The sequence below is a fragment of the Saccostrea echinata genome, unplaced genomic scaffold (genome assembly GCF_033153115.1).
Source record: "Saccostrea echinata isolate AGI-Se365-2 ecotype Australia unplaced genomic scaffold, CSIRO_AGI_Sech_v1 ptg000054l, whole genome shotgun sequence".
Lineage (NCBI taxonomy): Eukaryota > Metazoa > Mollusca > Bivalvia > Ostreida > Ostreidae > Saccostrea > Saccostrea echinata.
The window spans coordinates 38,088,849-38,101,638 of record NW_026889803.1 but is presented as its reverse complement, the minus strand read 5'-3'; the positions used below and the strand labels follow the sequence as shown (position 1 = coordinate 38,101,638).

General features: G+C 33.3%; 1 protein-coding gene across 2 annotated transcripts in view; it reads left to right on the top strand.

Annotated features, from left to right (window-relative positions):
• LOC133205614 (proline-rich transmembrane protein 1-like) overlaps positions 1-12,790 on the top strand; it is a 45,097-nt gene that overhangs the window by 25,983 nt on the left and 6,324 nt on the right. Inside the window, exon 1 of one of the 2 annotated variants that reach the window (XM_061341454.1) lies at positions 7,029-7,117. The exons of the other annotated variant lie outside the window; for it this stretch is intronic. Coding sequence (XP_061197438.1) covers positions 7,087-7,117 — 31 coding nt within the window. The 5' untranslated portion in view covers positions 7,029-7,086. Of the gene's footprint in view, positions 1-7,028; positions 7,118-12,790 lie in introns of those variants that run through there. 2 annotated transcript variants of the gene reach the window in all.

The following is a 12,790-nucleotide window of genomic DNA, read 5'->3' as shown; positions in this document are numbered from 1 at the left end:
CTCCAATTGTATTGCAAACTACATATACATAATAATGATGTGTGTCTCCTCAAAATAATGCCATGGATCTAAAAATGGCTCATTCATTTCTATAAAAAAAATTTAAAAAAAAAAAAAACTTTTAGAGAGTACCTATCTGCTCTCTGCTTTTAAATCCAATATCATATCGCTAGGATGTAGGGGTCATACTTATGCTTCGCCTTAATTGCAAAAGCAGTGTTTGTTGTATTGTTGTGTGTATGGTTTTGGCTTTTTCCCCCTTTGAAGAACTATTCGATTTGAATACTCGCAAAATGGCATGTGAAACCTATCAATAACATAAATTTTAGAATTTTCGCACCATTCTTCGTAAAAAGGATGGATCCATAGATGAAATACTGGGCCTTTAGAGGGTTAACAAATTATAAAATAACTAAAAGTGACCTGATATAACTTAAAATTCGAACGAGGGTGTTGAGAGATCCAGTTTTATGATTTTTTGAGGATATTACAATTTCCAAAGATTTAAAATGTTGGGTTGAGACTCAATAATTCGAACTATATACAGTTGTATTTTCATTTTTGGGTCGAAAACACTCATATTTCCATAAAAGAATCAGTTGACTTTCATATATTTTAGCCAAATATTGATGACATGATTTATAAGCATTGATTAAAGAGGGGAAATCCTGCTCTGAGAAAGAAAGAGGGGGAAATTTGGCTCTAGTGTGAGATCTTCCCTCGGGGGAAATCCTACTCTAGAGTACAGATTCCGGGAGGGGGGGGGGGCTGGCTATGGGGGAAATTCTACTCTACAACACCGGTATTGAATATAGCAAGAGCTCCTCACTACACTTCCCCAAATACTTGTATTTAATACATTGAATATCTTTTGTCTTATTTGCCGATTCTTGAAAATCATATTAATTTCTCGTACAGATGATGAGTGACATCCGCCAGATAAATTAAGTTGCGATCGCCATTAATATACAAGTATTATCCCAGAAGATACTGGCTTCCGTATGAATGCTTAGATATGTTTAGAAATGGAATTTTACACAAAACAAGGTAATAAGAAGATGCGTAACATCTTTCTTGAAAGAAGGATAATTGACAACCTACCTTAAATATCGCTGACAAAGCAAAGAAAATTGAAAATTGTTCAAACTCGAAAATCATATTTTGTATGTGTTTGGGATTTCGGGGTGAGTGGGCTAGTTTCCAACTTTTTCATCGAGAAAAAAATCTTCAATCATTAACATGAATAATTTCTTAATTTGATAACTATACTGGAACAAATGGGGGGAGTGTTGCACCTAATTTTCTTTGAAAATTTTAATACTAAATTAGTAATAAAATGTGAAGTTTGGAGAACATGGGGGGTTGATGGCAGCCCCTCCCATCCCATCTATCATCAGTTCTACGTGTCTGATTGAAGACCTTCCAAATTTTCTTCAGACAACTCTATGAAGCTACTCAATCTTTCAATATACAATATATAAAAAAAATTCCCACTCCAATTTTTTAACAATTAATACATGTATCTGAAAATAAGTAAAGTAAAATGATATGAAAACGGACAATTTTTTTTTTTATAAATTGAGCGTTGCCATCCCTCTTTCTCCCCACCTATCATTTATATCGACAAGGGACACTGTTCTCTCTCTCTCTCTCTCTCAAACACTCACAAGATCACACACAAATTTAACAAGTTTTTTAAGCGCCTTACCCTAGAAATTAAATAATTAACAAATTTCCAAAAAATCTTTGACAAGGAACAAAGAGGAATTTTTCCCTAACACAAAATTCTAGTGGGATTGGGGGTTCCAACTTTTTTGACAAAAGAAAATTTAAAATATATTACCATGGCAGAATTTGACTTCTTGTACATGTATGCTGCAATAAGAAGTGTGGGGGATGAACATTTTCACACTAAATAAAAGTTAAAGTTATATTTCATTCCATAATTAACAAAAATTGTTCCAATTTTAAACTCAGTGTAACAGTAATTGGCCCCGATATAAGAATACTTTGTTTCGTAAGATGTTAGTATTTCTCTTATATAACAAAAGTATGTTTATCAATTAATGTTTAGAAAAATGAACTATTTGAAATCGAAAGTAAAGCAGCCGTGTAGCAACGCTTTTCAAAAAGTTTCAAAATAATCTGACTAGCAAAAAAAAAAAACCCTCCTCAACTGACACGATCCTGGAATTTACAAAAACAAAGATTGGGGAGGGGGACAATCCGTATCTAAATGAAAATTTATTATAGCATATCACTATGCTCCAAAAAAGGAGGGGGCGCCCCTCCCCCCTCTGCGTTCTACGGGCCTGAAAAGAAAACGTTGATTTTCTAGTATTCTAAGGAAATAACAAACTCAAGGAAATGTCTGCTGACAAAGCTTACAAAAATTCACTTGAGGTTGCGAGTCATTTTTGCTGCTTTTCTATTAACTTAATCTGGATTATAATTCCCGACATTTATAATTTTTAACCTCAAATCTTTCGCATTCAACACTGTCCTTGATCTCTCGGTGCCACATTTTTCGATTTTGAAAGAGCAGGAAATATCCTTAATGTTTTACAAAAAGAGGAAGTTAAACTAGTGGCTTCAAAAGTATATGAGGAAATTGAAGAGTACCTTTATTTTTCGTTTATTGTTTCAGAGGTATTGTAAATTATGCCTTTTCATGTTTTAATTATGCTCTAAAAAACGACTGCATTTCGGCTTATTTATGACATATTTCTATGCTGGAGAAATACTTATCAGGAAATATTTAGTATAAGCAGATCAATCCTAAGTGTCTATTACACATGATTTTAGGGATTTTCGGAAATTCTCCAGACAAATACAATTTTTGAAAGAATTTTAAGCTTTTGATATTTGATAGCTAGAGAAATTTTTTGTGGAATCATTGTTTCATATTTAGATGTTTACTGACTATAGACAATAAGGGCAAACTAACAACTACATTGTATGACAAACAAGATGACTTTAAATTTCCATCGTCAACTTTCCTTATGCATGTGCCGCCCGCGTGGCGCAGTGGTTAGAGCGTTTGCTCTAGAGTCGCGGAGAAAGGAGTTGATCCTTACGTCGCGGGTTCGAATCCCACTGTGGGACGTGGAGACCGGTCCTTCGGATGAGACCGTATAAACCGAAGTCCCGTGTCGCAGTAGGTGCTGGCACGAAAAAGATCCCTCACTGCTCAATGGCCCAAAGTGCCGAGTATAGGTCTATATTGCGATTCGTTAACAAATAACATCGTATGCGATACGTTTTTCCAGTACCGATGTACCGGCAAAATGCTTGGGCTTTAGGTTTATAAACTAAATTATGAAATTTAAGATATCAGAAACGTTTCGATCGTCCCAAACAGTACTGATCGGTAAAGGTTTCTGTTGTATGGTTGCATTTCGTTGCCAAACTGTACTGAAATCAACTAGAACTTTTCTGTTGCTACGTATTTATAGAAGTTTATAAACTTTGCTTATAAATGGATTAATAAAATATGAAAAGAGCATTTTAACAGTTATTAAAAATATTGCAATACATATTGCAATACAGTTCCAAATATTGCAATATATCGCAATATGAAATTTCCAACCAACACCCAGCCCTCGGTCGACAGGGGGTTTTTACTCCCCCAAGGCACGTATTCCTACCTTTGGAATTTTCGGGGGTCAGTGTTTTATGCCTTGTTCACAGATTTGTATTGTTTGTAGATTTTTTTGAGATCGATCACTGTTCGTTATCTTCACCTTTTTCATTTAATTCGAGGAAGTCAATGTTCTTGGGCAACCAAACTTTTGGTAGTTCGTGGAGACGTATTTTCATTAGTAACTCGAATATACACGGAAGGTTCAATGATTCGATACATTGACAAAATAAATGTTCGTGGGGATGAAAATTCGTGGGTAAGAGTGTTCTAAGTAGTCTTAAACATACTCCTCAAGAACAATGTCGATTCCTCAGTATGTTAAATTTTTAAGGAAATATCCTTGAAGACAGTTGATAAAGAATCACCTGTTTACAGCAAATACAAAGGAAATAAAGGATCTATTAGGAGAGAGTACAAGAACGACGGATCATAGAAAGCGGGTTCTCCTTACAGCATGAAGAGAGCAAAACGGTCAGAAATTTTTTTTTTACATTGTCAGCATTCTTACCAATATTCATTAAATTCATCTTCTGCTCATTATTATCTTTTAATTAACTGTTAAGCTAAATATTTATATCGCAAAAGAGCTCTCGTATGTTGTCCTTGTGTAAAAGTTAGCCGTCGATTTTAAAAGTCAGCGCTTCTCGCAAAAGTCCATTACTACCAGATGAAAATAAAGGATAATAACTTATGTAGAAGTTTGTTTTTCTTTCTTTTGTGTAAATAGAAATTTCCGTTAGGAAAAAAATATGTTTGAGTTTGATCAAATGGAGACTGGATTGCTACATGTACCGAGAAATTTAACAAAATAATGTTGTAAATGACCAAATACAAGGTAAGTAAATCTAGTTCCATTTATATTGAAAAAGCAGCTATCAATTATGTCATAAAGTCTGGATCTTAATTTATCGTGGGGAATGGTTGTATAAAGTGTTGAAAAGTCGTACGTTTTGATGTGATTGATTTTGGTAATGGTAAAATTTTGTATATGAGTCATTATCTAACAAAATCAAACAAGACGCCCATGGCCCATAAAAAGTGCTAGAGTTGAAATGGCACTGCTGTTCTTCATCATCAGATTTTTTCCTTCTGAATTCCCATGAAAAATTTGAGCGTATATAGTGCCCCCAACCTCGCTAGCGCTACAGGGGTCATGATTTATACAAACCTAAACCCAAAGTACATGTATATGGGAATGCATAGTATTATAATAAATTACACTCACTTATTTTTCTGTATTTTTCTGAGTGTGTTATATAAAATTTGCTCCCCGATTTTAGCTCCGCCCTAACACAAGCATTCACGATCTAAACAGACCTGAATTCACCTGAATAAATAATATTTGTTCAGTCTGATTTATTCATACCCTCTACTCCTGTTTTTAAGTTGATTTCCTATATATGTCAATGTCAAGTTTCTGTTTTAGCCCCAATCTAGTTCCACGGGCAGTAGTTTGAACAAAAAGGAATCTTCGCAATACATGCATACGAATATGAGTAATTGGGGTCGGTTTTTTTTTTTTCAGGAAAAAGTTTCAAAAGTGTCTTTTTATATTCTGTATTTCAAGCAAATTTTGATCCCGTATTGTGGCCCCATCCTATCCCCGGCTGTAGGGCCCTGTTTAATATCTGCTCCATCTTGGGAAGCTTGCATTTTCTTGTTACATTACTTTGAACTTTAATCTCTCTAGAATTCATTCAAACATCAGTAAGTATTCTTGATGACATTATTTTCTGAAGTAATGTTTTAAAATGTCTTTTGGAAAAATTTGCTTGCATAGGATTTATATTTTCTGGTGTCAGACTAAATTTACATGCTAATGATATTTTTGTCATGCATTTCGTGGATGAAAATCAATAGGTCCACTGATATCTATTCTCTCCATTCCACATTGACAAACAATTGTAAAATAAACATAGAAATATAGTTTTCTAATTACAATTCTGTAAGGCAAGTTGTTTCTATATTCCTTTGTTGTTCTATCAGAATACAAATTTCGGGTGGAGTCGATCCTGCCCCCCCACCCCCCCGAAAAAAAAAACACGAATGAACGCGTATTGTAATGTGAAAACAAATTGTTTGTCATTTAAATGCATAAGAGATGCTGCTCTCTCTCTCTCTCTCCTTATCCTTAAAGCGCCGATTTTCTTTGTAAGACATTGGCACATACTACCTTTTATTATATGTATCATGTTATGAGGTGAGAAACTACTCCTTTTTACTGAGACGGTGACCAGGCCCCAGGATCATGAAACAGATTTAGACTTAAGTCAAATTTTCAATTGCCTGTAGAATGTTTATTAATTATTGAATTAATCTCTAAATTTGCAGATAACAACACTTTTGTAATGCAATATTGAAAAAAGAGATATTTTAGTTTTGTTCTGCTAGATTTCTAGAACATTGTATTACACCATAGAGATTTTGACTTAAGCTTAAGATGTTTCATGATCCCGGGGCCGGGACATCTTTCAAATATTTGTGTTTTTTTTAGGGAAAAAAGGAAAAAATAACTTTAAATTGATTTTAATATAAATAAATATTGCATCGTAGATTAACCAGAACCACGTGTTCGAAGAGGTAAAATGAAAACATTTAATAGGGCAATCTGGTGGAATGCTGATTTTTCTCTTCCTATTTTCTATAACAAAGTGACTTAAATTAAATGTACAACTTCTTGATTTTTATATCATCCTGTATTTAATTAAATGTCCATGAATGTTCAAATCTTTGACGAGGAACACTTGCATTTAAAATTTTATTCATGTGTACTAGAATTTTTTTTACTTGATTAGGACCTACATGAATCTTTAATATCGATTCATCTTTCAAGGAGTATTTTCAGCTTTCAGAACACACATTTTTAGTAAATGACTGCCTTTATATTAAAAAACATCACTCATCTCCATAAGAATCTTCAGGTCTTGACCGACTTTAATTTAAAAAGATATCTGATTACAATGGAAACAATGATGTAGTCTTTAATTGAGCACCGTTTCTTACGATTTAAATTCGACTAACTTAAGATATGCAGGTATCATGTTCAAGGGATTATGCAGCCGAGGGTTCAAGTTTAAGTATGACTTTGAAAAAGAATAATAAGAAAAGAATTGAACAGAACACCAAGGCCAATTTTTAATATTTGTGTGAGCTTTGTATTGAATGGGTTTTTAAACCTTTTACATGCCCATTTAACTCTCGGTACCTTCGTTTGCATGAATGCAGAATCTCGTGGTGCTAGAAAAAGATTTAAAGATAAACTTGGCCACTAGAATTTTCTTCCGGGTAAAGCGGAAAACCCTGAAACGTACAAAAGGGGTGAAATAATTATGACCAAGCATACGCCAGTATATTAATTACATTGGGTTGTGTCAGAGTCACAAATTTAGGAAATTTACAATTGGAACTACATTGTGTATTTTAGTCAAAAATTTTAAACAAAAATGTCTAGCCGACAAAAATTCCAAGGAGATTGTGAGTATTCTTAAAAGAGTTTACTACCTTTAGTTAAAATAGTACATGTTACAACGAGAAAGGTGAATATTAATACTGAACTCGATAAAAAAAAAAATCAACAATTCAGTTCGACAAGACAAGGGGACATGATACTTCAGATACAGAAGATAAATCAAGTTGTTCGGGAAAAAAAACCGATCAATTTGTTTTAGATAAAAAGAGTGCACTTGACAAAAGTCCAACTTTTAAATTTCACACACAAATTGTCTGTGATCACTGAAAAGGATTGGAATCCATCAGTCCCACATTCTTCAATACATCTATAATGATGCAGCATGACATTTTATGAATCGAATTCTAAGATTTGGCAAACGTTGACGAAATAAACAGTTTCCTGAAATATATCATATATTCAAATATATATATACAGATATCCTCAGCTCCTTAAGAATTTGTATTTAATGGAATTTATATATCTTGACTTAACGCCCTTCGAAATTCCAATTGCAGTGAATATATAGAAAAGCATTCATCACTTCTTTTGCATTTTTGAGACTACCGCTAGATGGATAAATGATAATCTTGAAACAAAGCTAAGGTTTACCTTGACATTTGACAGTGAATGTGATTGGACCTTGGTCATCAGCAACTATAAAAAGTTTGAGACTAATATGTAAAATATTACATACTTTTCATGCTGCGTCAACAACGCTGTAAGGTTCACACACAAATACGATTAGTTAGTTTTTTCCTTTGCAATTTTATTGGGAGGGAATAATAAACGGTAACTATTTACATCTCAAACATTGAATGCAGAAAGTACGATTTTGCTAAGTTGATAAAAATTAGCAGAGATTAAACATCTAACAATGCTTAGAATTGTCAAGAAGAAAATAAGAAGTGTTTGTGATTAAAAGAGATCACCGAGCGATAACGAACAGCAATTTTTTGGTTACTTTACCTTGCCAGTGGCCAAATAAATTGAGAAAAGTATTGACTTTGACATTGCCTAGGTTATATTGGTTCAGGGTCCTGTAAGGGACATGTAAAATTCGACAAATGTTGGCGTAAATTTTCACATTTGTTTACCGCATCTTACTCAGAATGGACGTTACGATCCCAATAATTTAAAGTTTATTTTTGTCTTATTTTCCTTTACCCTTTTTGTGCTTTACAGGTTTCTTTGGTTTTGTTTTTCTCGTCATTTTCTTCAGACTGACACTTACTTTAAAAAAGATGATACATGTCTGTAGTTTTAAATTTGATCGTCACCGTGATTAAAAGTTTTTAAAATGTGCCAAATTAGAAACAAAAGCCTGTTTAAAAACTGGACAAAAATATCTTTTTTGTATAGTTTCCTCACACGTCATGTCCAGCTGTGAACGTATCGGTAGTTAAGGTTATTAGGTAACCTACCCTCATCTAATTAATAAAAAAAATCCAATTATACCCAATTCATTGCATAATTCTGCTTGTAAATGAGTACATGTAATTATGACAATATTTCACGTTCGGAAGAGGGTTTCATGTTAGAACTCCATTATCGGAGTTGTTCAAATAGCACTGAGGTCAAAATATCCAAAAGGAAATAGAGATAGGAAATATCAGTTTTCAACACCCTTTCGTATTCAAATGAAAGATAACTTAGAATCCTAATGTTCAATGGCGGAATCATTTTGTGATAGATCGTATTTGGAAGTAATCACAGGCACTTGGGGTCTGGACCCCCCCCCCCCCCTTTTCCATTTTTTTTCTTTTTAAATATGGAGTCGATTCACCTTTTTCCTATTTTTGTATTCTAATATGCACTATATGTTATCAATAATGTAACTCTTTTGTATCTATATGCTGTTTTTAAATATACCGTTTTCGACTGATACATAAAAAGAGAGAAGGCTTGCAACTCTTTTCTCATCGTCTGCCTCACCTCGCTTAAACTTCGCCTGATTATTTATCGAAAGAATAAGAAAACATGGAATATGCATACATTAATAAATTTGTTATACATTCTTCTTTCTTTCCATATTTCCATTTAATTTTTATGTGCCCCCGATTTGTAAATATTTCGATTAAATCATCCGCATCTAGGGTAAATTTTGTTGATGTGCACCAGCTGGGACGGAAGTGCAATAACGGTAACTCTAACTTTATAAATGTTCTGCATTAAAAAAAAATTCCAGGCTTTGTAATAACAATATTGTGGAATTTGGTTGTCTAGGTCGTCTATTTAAAGTATAATCTTCATCCATTAAAATTTTTCTAGTTAAAGTTATCTTGTTATTCACAGAACTTACCGTTACATGTTATATGAAGAGAAAATTCGGGATGTTTTCCTTCTCGCATTTAATGTTCCGAATTACATTACATGTAATGATGATACCCGAAAATACCGGGCACTTCCGTCCCAGCTGGTGCACATCAACAAAAGGATGACTGCACTTAAGGACATGCGAAAATTGCGACAAAATAAACTTTCAAAACAAGCATTTTTCTTTTAATTGCACAAATGGTCAACATCTAATCTACAACTTTATGTAATTAAATTAAATAAAAGTACGTATTTACGAAGTACGAAGCTGTTTTCTAAGGCGGGGGTCATCACAATTCCTTGAATCTCCGTACGATAATGAGGACGCCCACCTTTTCACTGACTTTATACATAGTCAGCGCATGTTTGTCTATTGTTCTCCGTTTAACAGTAGTTGTATATTTGCATTAACAATGTTGTGTCAAAAGGAGATTAATAGACAAACATGCGCTCATGGTTTAAACGAGAAAAAACTGCTTCTTCTTACATCGCTCTCTCTATTGTAACCAAGGGCTGTGACATGTTGAATATTATAATTCACCACGTGATTTCTTACCTCAGGTAACTCTGTGAATATTAAATTCCGTCACGTGACTTGTAAAGTAGCATGTTTTGTGCTAACTAGGACAAAGTGCTCGAACACGTTAAATTGTTAGGCATTGATTTAAAAGATACTTTACTTACATGGACGTCGCTCATATTGTTAATTTCGTTTTTGAAACCTCTGAAAATAGTGTACTTGTGCCATACAGAATAAAGAGGGAATGAGAAGGAATGGGAAAGAGTGATCTCGTATTTTTTAAATACATGTCATTGTTATTTATCTAGTCTAATTTTAGAGCCATTCTTACAATGTTAGCTCCACCTCTCATGCATACCTAATGTTTAATCAAGGGCAGGTAAGTGTAAATTCTCTACACTTGGAAAGAGTAAGGACAGAAAACATAGAATCATTTTATTGTATAACAGTCTAAGATCATTGTAATATTTAAATTCGGCTCGAAATTGACAGGATTCTTTCATAAATATATGAAAATGAAATAAGAGTTTGATATAAAAGCAACAGAAGCGACCGAAAAAGACCCAAAAACCGGCGTTAAGTGCAGTCATCCTTTACCCTAGATGCGGATGATTTAATCGAAATATTTACAAATCGGGGGCACATAAAAATTAAATGGAAATATGAAAAGAAAGAAGAATGTATAACGAATTTATTGATGTATGCATATTCCATGTTTTCTTATTCTTTCGATAAATAATCAGGCGAAGTTTAAGCGAGGTGAGGCAGACGATGAGAAAAGAGTTGCAAGCCTTCTCTCTTTTTATGTATCAGTCGAAAACGGTATATTTAAAAACAGCATATAGAGACAAAAGAGTTACATTATTGATAACATATAGTGCATATTAGAATACAAAAATAGGAAAAAGGTGAATCGACTCCATATTTAAAAAGAAAAAAAATGGAAAAGGGGGGGGGGGTCCAGACCCCAAGTGCCTGTGGAAGTAATTGCATATTTTATAAACACATATTGAGGAATGGGGCAGAAATAGGGCACGCAGGGAACGGCAAAATTTCGTAACTGCATTTATCAAGCCTAAAGTTTAGAAAATTGTTTCTTTTCAAAATGAAAGAAAAAACTACATTGTATTAAATTTAATGCTAAATGTGGAACCTTATTTACACGACATAAATCGTATACTACTAGATTTAATCTCGCGCAAGCGCGGGGAATTGAATTTATATCACTACCGACAGAAAAATTCCAATAATATTTATTGTAGTTTCTACTGACAACCTAAAGAGTTATAGCAGGAAGGAATACTTTGTTCAAATTCCCGCATTTAGCGTTGGAGCACAGCAGAAGTAGATGTACGTTACCCCCCCCCCTTTTTTTTTTTTATTAAAAACTTGGGAAAATAGCATTTTCATTAATTGACGTTCATTGTGAAACCTGTTATAATATGTTCTGGATATTGTACTTCAGGTGCTCTTATTTCATTTCGTCAAGGATAAAAGCAGCGAATATGCACATTTTAATGATAAATTGATTTTTTTTTTTCCTTTTTTTTTTTTTTTTTGCCCTTTTCTTTTTTTTTTGCCCTTTTCTTTTTTTTTTTTGTAAACATATATTACAGGTAGCTTTTAACGCCCTATGAATATAGGCCGAGTATTTGATACAAAAAAATGTATTCAGGAAAAAAAATGAAATGTATTGATTAAAACACAGAATTTTAACAGCTTTAATTTATTTGAACAATACCTTTTTTATTAATTTTCTCTTTTCATGTAAGCAAATTTATTACGAAGTAGAAATTGTACTTCGGGTTCGTTGCCACTATGCTCTCAGTGATTAAATACTAATTTTACCAATAAATTTATTAGGAAAACCTACTAATTTTCTTTTGATATATAACTATATTCACAACTTATAGTGTTATTAATGATTTACCATTATTTCAATGACCATTTACACAAAAGCTTTTTTTATATTCATGCAGCTATAATCGCCTCATTTTAACATCGGACTCGATGCTATATAATGTTCTAGAAGTTTCCGCCTATATTAAGATTGGTGAATGAGGAAGCTAATTTGCACATTTCCCTTTTTAATCGGTTATCACAACTTAATTCTTTTATATCATTTAAATCAAGTTTTGATTGAATAATTCAGTGATGACGTTTTAGGAAATAAATAAACTTTTGCTTGTTGTCAGTTTCATTAAAAATATCTGAATATAGTTTACGGACATCATCTTGTATCTAGTGTATTCTTAGAGGAGTTAGTAAGAACTCTGGGGCACCTGTTTCGGAGCTTACATTTATTTGCAAAATTTATTAATTTATAAGTATAGATTAGGCATTTTTGTAGATAAAGAAATATGTATCACGTCCTTAAATAGCTGCCCTAGATCATTAAATGTGTAGAGTCAGTACGTTTTCTTTGTATTATACCATGGTTTCATATGCTTATAGACAGGCTCCTTACGGCAAGAAAAGCTGCATTAATATAGATTTGGATTGAGGAAGGGAGGGAGTTTGCTCTTTTTAATGTTTTTACATTTTTCGAAAATCGTATCATATAACCAAATTTATGCAAGCCAAGTGTTACTATTATTAGTCCCCTACCGGTGAAACCGGAAGGGACTATAGGTTTCCTCTGCGACTGTCCGTCCGTCCGTCCGTCTGCCTGTCTGTATGTCAGTGTGTCCCACTTGGTTTTCCGCAACTTTTTTCTTTTCAGGTTATAGATTTTGACAGAAGACTCTAAGTAATATTGTTCATTGTTTTCAGCAATTTCTACCAGCGAATATTTAATATACTTGGCGAAATAACACCAGATGTAATAAAGAATGAGTATTTTTCCCGAGTTGAATTGGGTTTT